At 40.3% G+C, this 20798-nt stretch overlaps 1 protein-coding gene across 2 annotated transcripts in view; it reads left to right on the top strand.

Annotated features, from left to right (window-relative positions):
• The window catches only part of sema4f (sema domain, immunoglobulin domain (Ig), transmembrane domain (TM) and short cytoplasmic domain, (semaphorin) 4F), a 68394-nt gene that overhangs the window by 40833 nt on the left and 6763 nt on the right, over positions 1 to 20798 (top strand). For both annotated transcript variants that reach the window (XM_044183349.1, XM_044183348.1), the window contains exons 2-5: positions 16318 to 16463; positions 16855 to 16914; positions 19994 to 20092; positions 20646 to 20757. In XM_044183349.1, the coding sequence (XP_044039284.1) occupies positions 16318 to 16463; positions 16855 to 16914; positions 19994 to 20092; positions 20646 to 20757 (417 nt within the window). The remainder of the gene's footprint in view (positions 1 to 16317; positions 16464 to 16854; positions 16915 to 19993; positions 20093 to 20645; positions 20758 to 20798) is intronic.

Here is a 20798-nt window from a genome sequence, read left to right as displayed (position 1 = left end):
CCAAAAAGAGAAATTTTGGCACAATCACAAGACTTTTTCAGTTGGAGGTGCAGATGGCTTTTTTGTGTTTGCTCTTCACTACCTGGACTCTCTCTTCATCTCTCCATCTCCTCCATTTCCTGCCTGTCGCTCTCCCTCTCCCTCCTTTCACTCTCTATAGTACCTTTATTTATTCCGATTCCCCAGTGCCTCTTCCTCTCTTTCCCTCTCACTCTGTCCCTCTCTCTCCTCCCCCCTGTGGAGTTCCTCTTGTGTGATTTGGTGCTATGCTAAATAGCTTCTGAAACTGCACACACACACACACACACACATGCACAAACTCACACGTGCAGAGAGAGTGAGGTAGTGAACTGCTAACAAATGCAATTTGAAGGAGCATCAAAACAAGCTGCCCTTGATAAGGCATCCAAGTATGGAGGGAAAGAAGGATAGCAGCCAAAAAGAGGAAGAAAGAGAGTAAAAGATGAAAGATTTTGTATATCTACAAGGAAGCTTCTCTCTCATTCACTGTCTTTCTGCCTCTCTGTTTTGGAAACTCTCCATGTTTTCATCATGTTGTTTTGGTGAGACTGGTTTCTGTGCAGCTGCAAGGTCATCATCCTTCCTCTACCACCACACACACAAACACACACACACACTCACACACAATGACACTGATTCTAAAGTGTTATCAGTTGATGTGGCGCTAAAAGTGTGTGAAAGGATCAGACTGCATGGAGAGAGCGGTCACAGGTCAGAGAGGTTGTCATGTTTGTGTCAGTGTCTGGTGAGAACTACTCGAGTGGAACCTCTAATATAAATACACCGACAACCACATGGTGAGGTGTGTGTTTGTAGGATTTTGGCCGTGACATGCACTAGCAAGTTTGAAGCTCAGACTCTCTAGTGCAGGAAGCGGCAATTATTTTGGTAATGTGAGACAGAGAGACATACAGTCACGTGTGTCTCTGTAACAATGCATCCATTATTCTTTACATTGAACGAAACTGAGACGAGAGTAGCGGAGAACCAGGGTGAGTAGGGAGGCGCTGAGAGCATCTCTCCCCACTCAGGATGAGCCATTATGGGACACAGAGTTCCAGCAGAGCCTCCTGGATCTATGAAGAGCACCAACTACTGTACCTGGAGCAAGTCCAGGAAGTGAGGAAGAAAGAGGAAATGAGAGAAAGAGGAACTTTTATTATAGAGTATTAATAGACTTTTATTATTTATTATTCAATCTGCATTTCATTCAAACTTAAACACTGACTTGGGCACTTGTTCAGATGGCAGAAATGAAGGCTTTAAGTATTTTGGCATACACACAGCTCCCCTCACAAACTCACACACATCCCCACAGGGTTAGTCAGTTGCCAGTGGTTAAATGTTGGGTGCTTTGATCTCTGGTGTCTGACAGTGGCCAGATCAGTTCATCACACTGGCTACTTTGTTCTGTTGTCGAGAATAGACCCTGCACCAGACATGATGAACACAAAGGGTGTTTTGGAGGCAGCATGGAGATGGATCATTTTCAACTCATCCATCAGCCTTTAAAGAGCCTTTTTTACTGCTCAGTATCCTGAGGAATTATGTCCATATTGGATGATTCTGCACCTCACGATTTACGGTGACAATGCTAACGTTCACTACCAATGCAGGAAGTATTGTGAACAGCCGGCTCTCTCTTCCCTTTCACAAGCCTGAAGCTTGTGGGTGTGTTTAGTGTTGATAATGTAATTTACATTGGACAGTTAGTTTTTCCAATTGCTGCTATTACTGGCGCACAACAAATTAGTTAATTTCCCAAGCGATGTGTTTCCATGCACCATTGTCAAGTCCCAGTACCTCTTTAAAATGATTGAATATTGAATAGGGAAGCCGTTGACCACAATGCTCGGCTTTGTTTGAATTGCTTTTACATAGCTGAGTTGCTGTTAACAGCATAGCTGCTAACAGTTGTTTTTCTGTCTGGCTTTTATACAGGAGCCCAGAGTTTTGTCCAGTTGCAGTCCTCCAAAAATAAGTTTTGTGTTTTTATTGACTGTAACCACTGTCTGTCCCTAACCTTAACCATAGTATTTGATCCATAACCACAATCTTTCCATAACCATACTGTAGTTGCCATGCATGGATATTGTAGGAAGACAGAACCTAAAAAACATTGACATTAACTTTATGTGGGGTTTATCAACATTCTTGTATGTTAATGGGGTTGGGTTTCTAAGATCACATATGATGGAAAGGATGGAAACAAATGGTGGTGGTCTATGGAAGCAGACGTTCATGAGAACATTTAGCAGTGTGATTAGGGGGTTAGGCTATGGTATCTAGGATGTGGGGTCACCTGGTATGTGAGTGTGTGTTTGTGTGGTTGTCTTGGTGGCTTCTCCAGCTGGCTGTGTGGATGGAAGATATATATATTTTTTTACCAGATGGGAGGTAGACCTATATGGTTTCTACTAATGTTAATGAGACATGTGCAGGACTGGTGTGTGCCAATCCTTTTTTTTTTCTTCATTTAAATCGTTCCATGTAGTGTTTATATTCCTCTCCTGTATGTTAAAGTGCTGTCACACACATATTTATCATTAACTTTTGTCATTGGCCATTAGTGTTGATGTTGAAACAACTCTTCCCACTTGCTCTTGACACCTCCATACCACACTCCCTTCCTCTTGTCTCCACTTCTTTGCTTCTGCCTGTGACACAATGAAATCACTATTAATGGCGTGACCTTTAACCTCTGATTCATGCCTCAGGGCACAAACTCTGACATCATGAGGGGGCAGGAATGGAGAGGGGAGGGTGGATGAGGCACAGAGTTGAACATGGAAAGAGAGGGCAGAAAGGGAGATAATGATGAAAAGTTGTTCTGTTGCAAGAGATCAAAAAGCCGTTATACTAATGCATTGTCAACAAAATCGCTGTCCCAAATCCCTCTCCTCTCCTCTCCTCTCCTCTCAGTCATCCAGGCCAGCAGGCTGCTAACTGACGTATCTATTATTGATTAGCTCAGTCTCCCTTCCCTATTAGCCTCTATTACTATCTGGTCCACAAATGGACAAGCTGCTTTGTGTTAAAATCTGTTATCCATTCACTCTCTCTTTTTTCAGTATATCTCCTCTGTCTTTAATGTATGTCTTTACAGACAATCTGTGTGTATGTAAAAGGTATGAAAGCACACTGATTTGCCTGAGACAGCAGGAAGTGAAATAGTGAGAATCATCTGTGTGTGTGGGAGATAGAAAGGGACTAAAAGCACACAGGAAGCCTTGTGGTGGACAGCTGTGTAGGTGTATCAACATTGTCATTATCAGCAGCTGACAGGAAATTGGCTTTGTTAATTATTAAACCTTTGTGTACACATTTAAGGCCAGTCAAAGGATTTTTTCCTGTGACGCACACACACACTCACACTCACTGTCCTTCTTAGTCATCATTTGACTAATAGTATCAGTCAAAAACCCTCATCCAGGTCATCAAAATGAGACTGCCTTGTCACCTATTGCGTCTTTCTGTGCTTCATTGTACTCTGTGATGTTGTGTGGTATAGTTTCAATTAAAAGCCTTTACTCGGAACCTTTGGTGTTTCTGTAGTAAAACAAACATGGCTGACAGGGGGACTTTCCATGGTAAGTAGATCAGAGATAGTTGGCGGTCCTAGTGGTTTTTCAGCGTAATGACCAACCTCTTGAGAATGATAATGTTTGGTGAGTTTCTTCAGCATTAAAGTGGTCAAATTTAAATGTATTACATATGAGGATATTTGCAACTAGTTTTTTTCTTCCAGAGGTTACCTGTAAAGTAACTTAAAAAGTTTTTCTTTTGCAAAAAAAACAAAACAAACGTTTTCCATTTTAGACACAGAAAAAAGCATCTTGTGATGTGCAAAAGTAGTGGTTAAAAACTGTGTGCACATGTGTTTAGGTCCTATTGATCCTCCAGCTCGAACAGCATGTAAACACTGACCTTTGCCTTGCGACTGCAGAGGTCATCAGTGACATGCATGTGGCACTGACCAGCTGTTGCTTCAGCACTTGCACTTGTGAACACGTAACACAAGCAATCATTCAATCAGAACGCATAAAATCTTCTTCCTTCTGTAAATTCTCTGGAGAAGTGAGCTTGATGTAGCTTATTACAAGCTGTGACGTTAATAGTTAGACTCTTTTGAAGCTTTCAGCACTTTGAACACTACCTACGTGATTGATCCCTGTAGAGAAATTCTCTATTTATCCCTCCACAGGGAGGTCAAAGGTCAGACTCAGCTACAGAATAGTAGCCCTAGAGCTGATAGCAATACAATGTCTTGCACTTCAGCACAGTGGATGCTGCTGACAATGGGGTGTTTAAACTCTGGTCCTCCAGCTGAATTTCATTATTATTAACCACTTGGACATACTGTCATCACCAGATGACAAATTAAGACATGTATTTTTTTATAGATTTTTGTGGGCTTTTTTCGCCTTTATTTTAGATATAGCTGAAAAGAAACAGGAAATGTGGGAGAAAGAGAGGAGATGACCTGCAGCAAAGGGCTGCAGGTTGGATTTAAACCCTGGGCCGCGGTAAGGACTCAGCCTTTTACATGGGGTGCCCACCGGAGCACCCCGAGTCATTACGTTTTAAGGCAAAAACAACTGCAGAAGAAATGAAAGATCTTGTATGGATTTTTCAATTGTACAGGGGACAATGCATACTGTGTGGTAGCATGCACAGACACACATACATGCACACACACTCGCGTGTAGTTGCGATAAACCAGCCTGTATGTGTTTGTGTGTATTTTTATCTCTATGTGCCACAGTGTGTACTGGCCTGAATTCAATAGTGATCACAAACTGAAACCCACAATTTAGACCTGCCACCTGCCAAATGCATCAGGTCAAAAACATCTGTGTGTGTGTGCGTGGATGCATATCTATTGGTGTGTGCGTGTGCGCTTGAAGGTCCCTGTGGTGTTGGTAAAAGTGGGTTAATCTCACGCCATTTGGTTTTTGCCCAGACACCTCTCTTTCATGCTGTTTCTTTCCCTTTTTCGCTCAGTCTCCTGTTGTTTACACTGTACCCAAGGGAAAACATCTGTAGCAACAATATTACACATCATCATTTGACTTATAGTGTCAGTCAAAAACCCTCATCCAAGTCATCAAAATCAGATCAGATCAGATTAGAAATCAGATCAGAAATACTTTATTGATCCCAGAAGGAAAACTCTTTGTTACAGCAGCTCGCCTTTACGTCAGTGCAGGAATAGAAGTTCTAGCAAAAAATATAATACAATACCCTATAAAAACACTATAAAAACAGGTCAGAAAATAAATTAAGTACCAGGTGGGTATAAGTATAAGATAAAATAAGTGTGAAGTACCATGTGGGTTTACCGGTTGATGATGATAATACAGTATAATAATACAATGTAATAATATAAGTAATAAGTAGTGGTGCAAGTACTTTCGAGTTAAGTGTAGCTTATTGAGATTATTAAGATATTGCACAGCAGTAATGGAGGTATATAATACCAATATCAATAAATAGGAAAAACTAACATAGGAAACTAAATATTGCACAGGAGTATTACACAGAATATTGCACAATTATTCAAGTATGGCAGAGATGTAATGATCAATGTCCAGTTTAGTGACCTAGGGTCATACAGACTGACACTTAGAGGGAGGAGTTAAAGAGTTTGATGGCCACAGGCAGGAATGACTTCCTGTGGCGCTCTGTGGTGCATTTTGGGGGGATAAGTCTTCCGCTGAAGGTGCTCCTTTGCTTGACCAGCACGTCATGGAGAGGGTGGGAGACACTGTCCAAGATGGCATGTAGTTTGGCCAGCATCCTCCTCTCTGACACCACCGCCAGAGAGTCCAGCTCCACCCCCACAATGTCACTGGCCTTACGGATCAGTTTGTTGGTGTCCGCTACCCTTAACCTGCTGCCCCAGCATGCAACAGCATACAGGATAGCACCGGCCACCACAGACTCATAAAACATCTTCAGCATTGTCCGGCAGATGTTGAAGGACCTCAGCCTCCTCAGGAAATAGAGGCGGCTCTGGCCCTTCCTGTAAAGAGCTTGAGTGTTCTTGGTCCAGTCCAGTTTATTGTCCAAGTGTACTCCCAGGTACTTGTAATCCTCCACAATGTCCAAACCGGGGTCACTGGTGCCTTGACCCTCCGTAGATCCACAACCAGCTCCTTAGACTTTGAGACTGCCTTGTCACCTATTGCGTCTTTCTGTGCTTCATTGTACTCTGTGATGTTGTGTGGTATAGTTTCAATTAAAAGCCTTTACTCGGAACCTTTGGTGTTTCTGTAGTAAAACAAACATGGCTGACAGGGGGACTTTCCATGGTAAGTAAATCAGAGATAGTTGGCGGTCCTAGTGGTTTTTCAGCGTAATGACCAACCTCTTGAGAATGATAATGTTTGGTGAGTTTCTTCAGCATTAAAGTGGTCAAATTTAAATGTATTACATATGAGGATCTTTGCAACTAGTTTTTTTCTTCCAGAGGTTACCTGTAAAGTAACTTAAAAAGTTTTTCTTTTGCAAAAAAAACAACACAAACGTTTTCCATTTTAGACACAGAAAAAAGCATCTTGTGATGTGCAAAAGTAGTGGTTAAAAACTACACTAAACTGTGTGTGTGCACATGTGTTTAGGTCCTATTGATCCTCCAGCTCGAACAGCATGTAAACACTGACCTTTGCCTTACGACTGCAGAGGTCATCAGTGACATGCATGTGGCACTGACCAGCTGTTGCTTCAGCACTTGCACTTGTGAACACGTAACACAAGCAATCATTCAATCAGAACGCATAAAATCTTCTTCCTTCTGTAAATTCTCTGGAGAAGTGAGCTTGATGTAGCTTATTACAAGCTGTGACGTTAATAGTTAGACTCTTTTGAAGCTTTCAGCACTTTGAACACTACCTACGTGATTGATCCCTGTAGAGAAATTCTCTATTTATCCCTCCACAGGGAGGTCAAAGGTCAGACTCAGCTACAGAATAGTAGCCCTAGAGCTGATAGCAATACAATGTCTTGCACTTCAGCACAGTGGATGCTGCTGACAATGGGGTGTTTAAACTCTGGTCCTCCAGCTGAATTTCATTATTATTAACCACTTGGACATACTGTCATCACCAGATGACAAACTAATTCAAAGACTTGTAGGTGGAAAAATAAAATACCTATAGTACTTCCCTATGGCTCAAAAGTATTAGGTGCCAAGTTCAGTCTATCAAAATGAGATAAATTCCGCTTGTAAAAATGTAAAAAGTGCCATCTACTCTAATAAACTACTCTACTATTTGGTTGAACTGCACAATTCACGTCCCTACCAAGGCTGTGATGTGGGTTTAAAAGTAGATATTGTCTCATTTTAGGGGTTCACAAGCCAAAAAGGAACAGAACAACTGTTCTAGTGTAATACATGTTATGGCTGCTCCGGCTCTATTTGGCTTTAAAGAGACACAGATTGTCTCACTGTTTAGTCTGAATCCACCATCCAGAACTTAAACACAGCCACGCAGGTGAGCATTTGTGTCTGTGTTCCTTTGTGTGAAAGACTGTATTATACAGTAACAATGGTTTCAAGCCAGGTTTACTTGTAGTGTTGTTGTGTTAAAAACACATTTTCTTATTTCTAGTAAAAATTTCATTATGATTCAAAGATTTCAGGGTTTATACCAAACTTTTTTCAACACAAATTTTCAGTCAACACTAAGCTTTAGAGGTCAATACTGTGGATATACTGAATATGTATAGATATAGTTTATGTATCTCCATCCATCCTGTCTCTTCCTCTTCGTCCCTCTCTTCCCTTATACAAAAATACATTGAAAGGGCCTGATATTCCTTTATATTAAAAGATTTATGATTATGTAGGATATTATGCTGAGATATGTATATTATGCAACAGGATGGCTTTATTATATCTAGCAGTACAGTCTTACTTACAGTAAGATAAAAATAACAGGATTGTGTTGATTCAATGACTCATTCATACAGAAACTCTCCCGCACATACACACTGGGCTTTATGTACACACACTTCATGTGTGAGGGCTGGTGAATGCTGCAGGCACCAGCTTCTAAACCAACACACACACACACACCGCTCCCACACTCACACATGCACATGCTAATCCTGCAGGGCATGGGCGAATTTAGGGCAAGCCTGATTAGTAGTGCTACTGCTTATCACCCAGAGCCAGAGAGGGAGAGAGAGAGAGAGAGAGAGAGAGGTAGTGGGAGGTTGGAAACTGGGAGAAGGGGGTGAGAGAACTGAAGGTATAGCAATGTGGATTCACACAAAGGAATTTGTTTTTCAGTATCCTTATTATTACTATTTTATTCATCTAAGATCATCCAAATATAAACACACACCCTGGGAGGAAACAGGAAATTATAAAAAGACACAGAAGAAGAAGAGTAGCGGAGCATTAAGTGATGAAGTGGCCAACCAGCCACTGCAACCTTGGACCTCCTCCTCCTCCTCCCTACAACCCGGCTCCCCTTCATCTTTATTTCTGCCTCTCTCTGTGTCCTTGTATGATTTACTTTGTGATGCCTTATTCCCTTCCTCCTACATCTTCTCTAGTCTTACCCTTTTCTCCTCTCTCAACCTGTTTCCTTCATACTTGGTAATCCTCCACTTCCCTCAGGACATTTGCTGTGTGTGTGTGTGTGTGTGTGTGTGTGTTGCTGCTCCCAGTGAAGCAGAACCTCAAAGGAGAAGCCAGCGTTGTGTGTCAGGGTCATTTGGTGTTTTTGATGTCTTCACTTCTGAGTGGAGAGGAGGAAGGCCACATATGCACTACAGTGGGTACCACTTTCCAATAAGGTACTTTTCTTTATGAGTTATGAATTGAGGCTTTATTAATGCTTAATAAATCTAACTAAAACTGAATAAATATGAATGCATTATAGATAAGTTATAAGCCATTAATAAGAACAACTTTTTCTACTAATATTTCAATGGGAAGACAGCCCCATTGGACCAAAGTCCTTACAATTTATTAACATTTACATTTACTACAGATAGGGCGTTTATTGTAAAAATCCTTTATTATTGACATATTAACGTTTAGAGCGGCGGACTTGATGGCATAACAGAAAGTGACCCTTTATTAAAGAGCTGTATTATTACCAAGTAGTAAGGATAAGACCCTGCCATGTAGATTTTTCACAACCTGGCAACCTAAAACTTGTTCTTATTAAAAACTAAATAGATAGATAGATAGATAGATAGATAGATAGATAGATAGATAGATAGATAGATAGATAGATAGATAGATAGATAGATAGATAGATAGATAGATAGATAGATAGATATTTCTAATAGATCTATACATTTAAAAAAGCCATTAGTTACTAATTATAAACACAAAGTGTATCATATTGTATCGTAGCTTCTGTGGACATTAATTACTTAAATTAAAAGAGACTTTTAGTGTTGTTACACTCAACTCTTAAGTCCCTAAATAAATTTTTAATGGTCCTAAAAATGGTGTGGTTTTTCAGTATACTGTTTTTCTAGTGAGAAATCAGCTCAGTCAGGCACGCACTGACACTCCACTCTGATAGGACAAATTGTTTTTTCATTTAGACGTTCATTACAGGGGCAAAATTGGTGTTATATTTTATTAAAGTGACCATAAAAGGTTTTACAAACTATTACATTTGACTTGATGAAATTTTCAGACACACTGGTAATCCTTTACTGTGGCTCTAACAAATCTAACTCGAAAGAAAAAAATGCTGTTAGAAGGACGTTTCTACAAGACTCCATAATGTGTATATGTACGCAGCTGTGAGTTAAGAGTGACCTTGTTGTTCTTTATGGTAGGTTTGTTTTGTATGCTGTCGTATATTTGTTATATTACACTACATAGTTCATAATTTAGCTGTGACATTGGTGCATCTCATCTAACCAATTGTGCATCTTATTGTCTAACGCTGCTCCCACTGAGACATGGTTGCTCTTACTGACAAAGCAATTTAGAATTTGTATACAGTCTTTAAGAAAGATGAAGCACAGATTATATGGGCTACTGCAAGTTCTGTCTGCAGTATCTCTCTTTGGATACTGCTCACTGCATGATTACAAGTAAATGAGCCAAACCACAGCTGCAAACACTTCAGCGAAATTAACGTTTCAACTTCAAGTGTGTCCAAAAAAAAAGTCACGCAGATGTTATGTTTTAGCCTTTGTAGCATTCAGCTCCATTGGTATGTAGCGACTGATGCTAACAGGAGCTAAACGATGACCAGTCTCTCTCTAGATCTAACAAGCTCACGGCTTTGATGCTTTGAGGCTTTTGTGAGGCCCGTTTATCGACTGGAAAAAAAGGCTGAAATTGACCACGACCGCTACAAGACGACGCTTGTCTTTCTCATTTCACGTACTCTCTCTTGATCTGTGTCACACACATGCACACATATGATAAATGAGACGTGTGTGATGTTTTGTCAAACCAAGGTTAGAGAAGAACTAAAAGTCTAGAGAAGTTGCAGGCCAAGATATTTATCTTTACTTTTGTATTTTTTCAATTCATATTCTGAAACACCCTTTGCGGAACACTCCCTCTCGCTCTTACTTTAACACGCTCTAGATACAGCTCTTGAGACAGGATATGCCTGAATAGCTGACTTATGTCATCAATCATAGCAAAGACAATGAACCACTTCGGAACAATAAGAAGGGGTTAACCAAACATTACACACACAGACACATACACACATACACACACACACACACACACACACGCACACAAGCACATCTTAGTAACCATTTTCATTATATTATAAATCATTATTCAAATTAAGCTACTGTTTATGATAAACTTGCACCATGTCTGTGCAGCAGTGGAAGTCAGTTTTATTTAATACACATAATATTACTGGGCCTTTATTTTAAGAGATAATGCCTAGGATGTACTTGCTTTTACAGTAAGTATGCATTCACAAGCCCATGATGTCTGCCACACTCACTCAAAGTGAGAAAATTATGTCCAGCCATGTTTTGTGTAGGAAGATTACTGTAATGTATATGAAATATGATACACAAAGTGTTAGAAGATGGGAGACAGTGTACAGCTAAAAATAATTCCACTGGGGAAGACTGTGTGCATGTTCACCTCAAATACTACAACAATCTTGGCAACATCAGCCTGTTATTTCTGATCATTTATGTTTATGTTATATTTTAAAAACCACAGTTAAGCTTTACACCTGTATATAAATGACAGGAGGGTTGTCTCACTTTGGAGGATGCTAGTTGTCTGCTATCACTCATCATAATGCATTCTGAAGTGTTTGCGTGGATCAGGGGAGCCTGCTAATGGGTGTGCTGTCTAATGGGACAATCTGCCAAAAGCTGGTGTATTCTTTTAACCTGTGGAGTACATCTGTCTGACTGCTGCTGAACAATTCAGAGGAAACAGCAGCTAAAAAATGGCATTGAGCTGAGTGGATGATAGCGCTATGAATGTGTGTTTCTGCAGAGTGTGGGACTGTGTTGATCATGCAGCTGTGTCCTGTCTCACCGCAGGGGCTGAGAGTGTATGTGTGTGTGTGTGTGTGTGTGTGTGTGTGTGTGTGTGTGTGTGTTAAGAGACTGTGGGGGCATGAACATGTGTGTGCCTCTCTGCATCTCTTCTCTCCATCCCGTCAGTTTTGATTGACAGATGAAGGAGGGAGGTGTATAATTTATCACTTCCTGGTTGGTCCAATCCCACAATACCCTGCAGCCAGAGACCAGGGTTGGTCCCCCAGAGCACAAGCCAGTTTATTAAACCCTTAATAGACACGCCACACACACACACACACACACACACACACACACACACATATCCTTGTACTTCTATCTTTGTGAGGACCATCATTGACATAATGCATTCCCTAGCCCCTCACTCTCACCCTAACCTAATTCTGACCTAACCCTTAAAACCAAGTCTTAACCTTCAAACAGCCCTTTGAAGTTGTGAGGACTGGCCAAAATGTCCTCACTTTCCAAAAATGTCCTCACTCTGTAGGTAAAAAATGTGTTTCAGTCCTCACTATGTAGCAAGTACAAGTACACACACACACAGACTCTGTTGGTCTTTCTCCCTGGCTGCCTCTCAGTCATGTTTAATGTATAATGAATGAATGATTCATGGCAGGGGAGAGGATTTTGTATTTTAGGACTACTTATTCATTTATACTCACACCAGTCGCTTTTTAAAATATACCCTGGGTGTGATTTTTTTTTCAGCTTGTATAAGGTCGCCAGGTTTTCCAGACACATCATCCGAATAATTTTTAATATGAACTTCCTCATTTTCTGGTAAATCCTGCATCTTTTCTATTGTCCCAGGTATATCCATGTCACAGCATTTATAAAGCACTCTAATAACCAATGCTCTATTTTTTTTATTTATTTATCCAGGGATTACAGTGAAAGTCTGTGTGGGATGCCTGTTCTTTTACACAGCAACACCTGGCTTCAGATTCATACTTAAAGCTGCATCATAGCTGCATCAATATTTTTATATTAAATACGGATCAAATGACTATGTATAATGTGAAAAGGTTCACACAGTGAGCCTGAATGAGGTTAGACGTGTGTGTGTGTGACTGTGTGTGAGAAGGGCAGATGGTGTAGCTCTAGGAATCATCTCTCTACATTAGGGTGCACAGCAGGTGGTGGCACCGTGTGCGTGTGTGTGTGTGTGTGTGTGTGTGTGTGTGCCATCATGTCCTACACAGCCGGCGAGGACCAGTGCACAAGGACATCTCTCCAGACCTTGCCTTTGGCCTGTGTCACTAACACTCATGTCTACTTTGCTGTGTGTATGTGTATGTGTGTTTATGTATATGTTTGTATTGGACCAGCAGAAGAACATAGAATGTAAAGTGAGTTTGAAGAAGTGATGTCTTTCGGCACTGTAAGGCTGCAGGGTGATGAAAGGATGGATGGATGGGTGACAGAGCAGATGAAGAGAAGTGACAAAAGGGACAAAAGTATGAAAAGAAGAAGAATGAGACTGAGAGGTCTCTAATGTTGTTGTTGCATCACCTCTTATCTCCTTCAGCTTTCAGTTGAAGTCAGCTTTGATTGACAGATTGAGGAGGGAAGTGTTTATTTTATTATCTTGGGGGTGTAAAAGTGGAAGAAGGATGCTAAATTACAAAAACTTTTAATCAAGGGCAACACAGATAAACTTCACAGATACACACATTATATCAGCAGCTTTATTGTATTTGAGGAACAGTTAAACAAATGTGTGTGTGTGTGTGTGTCTGTCTGTCATATGCATCTGCTTTAACAGACTGCAAACTCCCTCCTTTCATTGGCTGATTTTCAGGAAGTGCAGGCCCTCTGCGAGCAAGTGCGCGGCTTGCTATTTGACTGCTTGGAAGCTTTTAGCTGAACAGATGGCTTCTTAGTGAATGAGAAATGACATTCATGTGAAATGTTACGGGAAACAGACACAGACTGACTGGATGAGGGAGTCTGGATGGAGGGCAGGGGGAGAGAAAATGTCTGTGATTCAGTTACCACCACATGTCAGTGTGTTGGGATCTTTTTTCTTTTCACAGAACAACACAGACAGGCTCTAAGTGGAAAACCATGTCAACGCTGAGTGCCATTTATCAGAATATCCTGACATGGTACTTTGAGTCCCATCCACCATAACAGGAACAGAGGATGATTGTACCACTTTAAATCTTTTAGTCGACAGCTGCCAAATTGGGGGTCATGTTCGTCCAAATTCCATTTGTGATACCCAAAGGATTTTCCTCAAATTATATTCTCTTTTATATCATTTGGGAAATGTATCAAGTTCTAATAGTAATTATTAGTTAACAGTCTCCCTTTTGGCAATTATCTTGATGAAGGTGAAAAATAAATCTTGTTTGTACTTTCTGTTTTGCTGTTGAATACACGCCTCTATTAATGTGTTACACTGGCACCTCCTCACCTCTGCCTGCAGAATAGTACAGGGTGTGAGCATGAGTGCTTTTGTTCTCTGAATTCACATATTATCAGAGTTAGAAAAGCCCATTATGGAGAGGAATACTGTTTGTTCGCCTTTATGGTCTTATTATTTTATTTGACACCTGCACATTAAGTAGAGGAGAGTGTGTGTGAGTGTTTGAGCCTGTGTGTTTATAGAGGATGATAAGGCTACTTAAGAGAAAGGTTAAAACTATATAATCCTTGAAAGAAAAAATAACACAGTCCTTCTTGTAAAGCAGAATTCATGAGCAACAAAACACACCAGCTAAAGTTAGATTTACTGATTTCTGAGGACCAGTAAAGCACTCCTGATATAGCTTATTGCTAATGTTTTAGCTAAGAGTTATATCCAGCAGACTCATAGCAACATGAACATCCCATTCTAACAAAACACCTTTTAAGTCTATTTCATAAACACATAAGATAACACACAGTTTTGATAAGGATCCATTAAATTAGGCTTTTAAAGAACTGTGACTATGTACTAAGCAGAACATTAAACTGTTGAGAAATAAACTTGTCAGTAATCTTTATGGACAACCCACATACTGGACAGTGTTATGTGATTCACAAGAGCTAGCTCAAAGTTCAGTTCACACAGATTAAAATTAACTACTTCAAGTTCATAGTTCACAATTTTGAATTAAATTCAGAGTACCAAAGAGTGAACCAGTTCACGTTCATTACAAACTGCTGTGAGTTTGACTTTGCGGCTGTTGGCTCGTGGTCTTACCCTTTGTTAATGATTTCTTGTGATCATCATTCACTCGCAGATATTTCCCAAGACTGGTCGGATGCTTCAGCTCGATGTGTCGTTTCAAAGATTTGTGACCCATCAGATTCTGTGACCCAAAACGTTGGCATGCTGGGGGGGCCGTAGAACAGCGTGTGAACGACGTTCACATTCATTAGTTGCATTAATTGTGTTGTGCATGCCGTTCATGCACAACAGTGGTACTGGAGCCTACTTCAAACATATCTTTGACATTTCTGTACTTGCATGTCTTGCTAAAGGCTGATTTCTCGGTGTAGCTCTAGACTTTAGCTGTCAGATGTTGGTCTTTCTTCACCGGCCATGTGTCATTTCATTCTGTTTGTAATATAATTGTTATATTCTTTTGGTCTTGTTGTTTTGTTTGAGCTTAAATTAACATCACAGGCTTTATTCATTAGCATTAGTCTTTAATCTATCCCCTGATGAGTTAATCTGTGGCACAATGAGTTCCTTCCTTTGTAGTGTGTGTGTTTGAATGTGATGTAGTACGACTCCACTGGCTCTGAATTTTCTGTTCTCTCTCTGAACATTTCTGGCCTTTTTCATGACGGTCAACAAAGGTCAGCATTGTAGGTCTTCAAAAAATGCTTCACACACACACACACACACACACACACACACACACACACACACACACACACAGAGGTAGCCTGTGTACACACGAACTCACACTCTCTCACCAGCACTCCAAAGAAGTTCAGTACACAGCTGTGCTCTTTCCTCCCAGCAGCTGGGACATGAACACACACACACACACACACACACACACACACACATATGCTTTGTCCTGTAGTGGATGATAGAGAAGGAAGAAGAGTGACTGAAAGAGCAAACAAGAGCTGGAATACAATCCAAAAGCTTTTGGGATTTGATTCATATGATAGTTTTGTGATTAAAGAGACAAATATAGCTGAGATTACACATCGTGTATTATGTAAAAGATGAATGCATTATTTATTGTATATCATGATTATGCATCATTTAGTTTATTGTATTTCTCCTCAGCAGTGGATTTGACTCTGAATTAATATATGTAGGAAACATTAGAATGGAGGCAAACAGAAAGAAATCCAGATGGATGTTATAATGGAGACAGAAAACTGATTTGAGCTGATGTTTGTTGTGTATATGACTGTTAAGAGAGGAAAAGAGAAAAAAGTCATAAAAACAGAGTGAAAAAGAGTGATGAAGACTGAGACTGAGAGGGATTAAAGGAGTTAATCTGTAGCTCTGATTGTGTGAGAGGGCAGGGTGAAACGAGGGTTACTCTCATCTCTCTCCCGCCTATTCTCATCCCTTCATCCCTCGTCGCTTTATCTCGTTAAACCTCTTGCTGGGAATATGGTGTTTGATTTATCTCATCCTGTCAACCATTTATTCTTACATTTACACGGGTACAGGAGGCACTGTACATATTCAGCTTTGGATCTTGCAGCACAGTTTCCTGTAAACCTCTGTTGCTTCCAGCTCTCTGAGTGCATCTTTTAGAATGATTGTTGGATGATTGACAGCAGCACTAACTCACCCCCTGTCTCCCTTTTGGTCCACAGACGCCATTCTTGGACCAGAGAAGTTCAGCGGTGTAGCCAACTTCAGCACCTTCCTACTGGACCATTTATCAGGCACGCTGTTCGTGGGTGCCAGGGATGCCATACTGGCTGTGGACACCAATAAAATGAACCAACTACCACAAAAGGTAGGAAGGGTGTGTGTGTGTGTGTGTGTGTGTGTGTGTGTGTGTGTGTGTGTGTGTGTGTGTTGAGTGTCTGGTCATTATATTTGTCACATTATATTATTAACAATGTTGATTTTCTATCGAACTGATTTGAACTGATGGATTCAAAACGCTAAGTGATGTTTGCAGGGACAATTTTCAGTGAGTGTTGGCAGATGTTAGGACTCTCTGGGTGATTCATCGTTAATGCATTTTACTGTTGAGCTAATTGACTAATATATTGGGGAAATGAAGAACAGAAACTTTGGCCGAATGCTGTGATAAGTCTAAACACTGACTATTAATCAGCGACTGATGAGCAAGTGACAATGACTTATCCAGTTCTCTCTGTCTCTCTTTTCTCTTGCTCCAGATTGTTTGGGATGTGCCAGAGGAGAAGAGGAGGTCTTGTGTGGCAAAGGGAAAGACAGAGGTGAGAGCTGTGTGTGTGTGTGTGTATGTGTGTGTGTGTGTGTGTGTGTGTGTTTTCCTCTCACACACCTTCTTCTTTTGTCTAATTCAGCTCAGCATCTGTATTCATTCCTTTAACTGTAAGTGTGGTGCCACCAAAGCACATTAATGCCTGTATATGAAGAGATTTACAGTGACTCACAGTGTTTACAGTAGCTTAGTCTTCCATTAATCCTGTTGTAATGATGCTGTACGGAAACCTCCAGGAATATCCTGGAAAGCACAACAACATTATTATTAAAATGATGTTCAGTTCCTGCAGGAACAGGTTGTTTGGCTCACTGGTGCCTAGTTAATCTATTTTAAATGTCCTGAAACGACACTGAGCCTGAGCCTCTGTAATATTTCAAGCCTCTCTCATTGAATCAAATTGTAGTTCTTTGAATGTAAATCTTTGAGATTTAGCCAATTGATATTAAATTATTTATGCATGTTTGTACTAAAATTGCTGAAAGCTAAACCTAAAGAGATTTGATAAGGCACTGGAAGGGTTAAGATGCAATAGATCAAATCTCAACCCTGGTGTAGTAATATTCCCATCTTATTTTAAGTATAATTTATTGGATTCAAGTGGCCTCTGACATTTGAAATGTGTGATTTCATGGGCCTATATTTTGAGCTCCAGCATGGATGTGTATTTGTGTGTGTGTGTATGTGTTTGTGTGTGTCACAACCCCATGCTGTTTTGCATCGGATGGGAAGTTCTGGGATTTATGCCAGTGTGTGTGTGTGTGTGTGTGTGAGACAGAAAGAGAGTAAGAGTAAGAGAGGGTGTATGTGAAGTCACAGATGTCCAGTAACTGTCTATGGAAACTGAATAAATAGAACGTACTGTACACTCAAGCTGTACATCTCATTATGCTTCAACTTCAATAGGACATCAACCAAACTGCTTACAGTAAACTAACTGCACACTGGAACTATATTTGTTGAGTAATGTCTTACTGATTCATTGGTTTTGACAGTTTACCAGGCATTACCAGGCTGAAATAGAGCTTCAGCATCATAATGTGGAGTCTGAGATCACTCTAATGACCTGATAATGCTCAAAAAAATCCCTGAAAAATGCCTTTAGTCCAGCAAAATGAGGTCAAATCAAAAGATAAATAAAGCTAATGGAAGGTCAGTGTATTAACAGAAGGGAAGTGCAATTCCTTTTGACCCATTTTATGCAATCATCCTCAGCACATTGATTACAAGATTACATGTGAGTCAGAAGGATTAAGGAGAGAGGGAAGGAAACAAGAGGGGGAAGAATGATGGATGGAAGTGAGCAAGGAAGGATGAGGAGCATTGTTACAAGACCAAGAGAGAGACATGGATGAAGATTAGAGACAAGACAATAGATTCAACAAGAAACTACCTTGAAGTTGACCCAGAGAGACATGGTGTGTGTGTGTGCATGTGTGTGAAAAACTATCCTTTTTACCTCTAATTTGGTCTATAAATAAAAAATACAGATCTACTTAGTGTTTTATGGTAATATCACCTCATATGGTAATAGATGGTTCAGTGTCAAAAAGCGTAATCTGATGGAGTAACAACCCTCTTGATGGAAATGAGAGAAAGTACTGTATGCAGAAGAGAGGGAGTGAATAACGTGCAGAATGGAACGAGAGAATTAAGTTTCAGAGTAGAGCATGAGGTGAAGAGAAGAACATTCTGCCATGTTTTCACACACACACACACGTAATTATCTGTAATTGCTGTAAAATTGCTCTCAGAAAGTAAGCGTCAGTTAGCATGAAAGCTTTGAGGTGTTTTGGTGGCAGGACTTTTAATTTCCACAGTGAGCTCTAAAGTCACGGGAGCTTTAAACATAATAAGCTCCAACACGCTCACATAGAACAGAATAAAACAGAATAGAATTGAACAGAATAGAGCCATTCGATTCACCCCATGCCAGATTGTGAATGAAGCTTATTAGTATGAATGAGGTTAATTTGGACCAATGAAATATCTAATCCCAAGCTGATCCCATTGTTACCAGTCTGAGCGCTCTTTCTCTCTCTCTGGCTCTCCTTCGGTACCAGTGTGAGGGCTGGTGGTGTGGTGGTGGGGGCTGATTTGGGTGACATGATCTGGGCATCAGAGAGGATCAGGTCCCTGGGAGCGAAGGTGACTCAGACCTGGAGCCTTTCCGGGATGGCACGCAAAGACACACATACACTAGCTTACTAAAAATTGCCTGAGTCATGGTTTCACGGTAAATGGGGAGGGACAATGGGGGAGTTATATGCATGTGTAAAGAGAGGAGAGATTAAAAAAAGAGAGGGGAGCTCAACAATCATCTATGTTGTGTATTTATGAGACCTAAGGAGCACATAAGTGTATTATTTATGCATGAAAATGAGTGGTCCTAAGTTTGCATGCCTGTTAGTGTGAGTTAGTATGTATGGTCTCTGCTGGTAGCAATGGGGGTCTCAAGTGTCTGTCCCAGCAGTGGGGGTCTCCAATTTCCAATCAGAATCATCGATACTCCAGCTGTTAACAGAATCCACTCCAACCTTTCTCCTAAAGCTCAGTTTTTGTCAGTGGACAAAAACAGACATGATTTTGGGTCTAAAACTACATACTTTATAAAATTTGTTACACTTAGTCTGATAAAGTGATTGCAGCACTAATGTTTTTAGCTATAAATAAATCATCATATTTATGAAAGATATAATATATTTGAAGATATATAATTATCTTTAGAGTTGTTTGATATCCATGCAGTCACATATAATATGTATTTGATTGAATATCAATTTAAATAAATAATCCAGTTATATATTTTAGACTGTGTATATTTTATCATGTATCACGTTCATCATTTTTATGGTAACTGAAAGTGAACCTCCACTGTTACATATGTAAAATGTTGCTTGATCCTGAAACTGTGCCAGATTGTTGACAATCTAATGCAAAATATAATAAATTGATTCATATACAGTAAGCAGTAAAAACATATATTTCTGTCCCTAATTTCTAAAGTTGAGCCTGGATGTAAAAACTCTTTCAGCTTGTCGTTATTTCTGGGTGTTTGTCTCCCCCTGCAGGTTGACTGCCACAACTACATCCGTCTGCTGGAGTTTCTGGGCAAGGGACGCATCTACGTGTGTGGCACTTACGCCTTCGACCCCCAGTGTGCCTTCCTGGTTAGTTAGTGTGTGTGTGAGGCCTTCCTCCTGTTAGTTCGTGTCTGCATGTGTGAATTTATATTTGAGTTAGACATTATAGGGCAGATCTATGCCTGAGGATCTGAAGATCTGTCCTCCACCAAAGAGACAGGCAGAAGGGCACACACACACTCACACACATGCTGTTATCCTACCACTTTTCAGACTCCACTCACATACTTTTCCTCAGTAATTATTAGGAAAATGTTTGGTGCCAGTCAACCAACAAAAGATTTTAGATGTTTTGTTGCAAGTGACATTTTCTAGAAGGTACTTTGAGCACTAAAGTCACTAAAGCTTTTAGCATAAAAGAGCATAATTAGAGTCAATTATAGTGACATTTTAAGCAGACAACCTGTAGAGATCAAACTGAAGCCAAAGATTTAAAAAAAAATGTATTTAGAGGATAATAAAACACAAGACAGCTGTGAAAAAAGAATAATCTACATAATTAATTACCATTATTCATTTGGCAGTTCGGTGTTGCCCTTGTAGTTCTAACTTCTCCTTCTCTTTTCCTGTCGTCCTCCAGGAGCTCTCCTCCTTCACCCTGGAGAAAGCCGAGGATGGAGGGGTGAAGATGGAGACGGGGAAGGGCAAGTGTCCCTTTGAGCCCAGCCAGCACTACACAGCTGTTATGGCAGGTGGGACAATACAGCTGAATGATTAATTGATTGATTTGTTT

This window comes from Siniperca chuatsi, linkage group LG22 (assembly GCF_020085105.1).
Source record: "Siniperca chuatsi isolate FFG_IHB_CAS linkage group LG22, ASM2008510v1, whole genome shotgun sequence".
In the NCBI taxonomy this organism is placed as follows: domain Eukaryota; kingdom Metazoa; phylum Chordata; class Actinopteri; order Centrarchiformes; family Sinipercidae; genus Siniperca; species Siniperca chuatsi.
The sequence above is the reverse complement of the archived record's forward strand: the minus strand, read 5'-3'. Positions and strand labels throughout refer to the sequence as shown.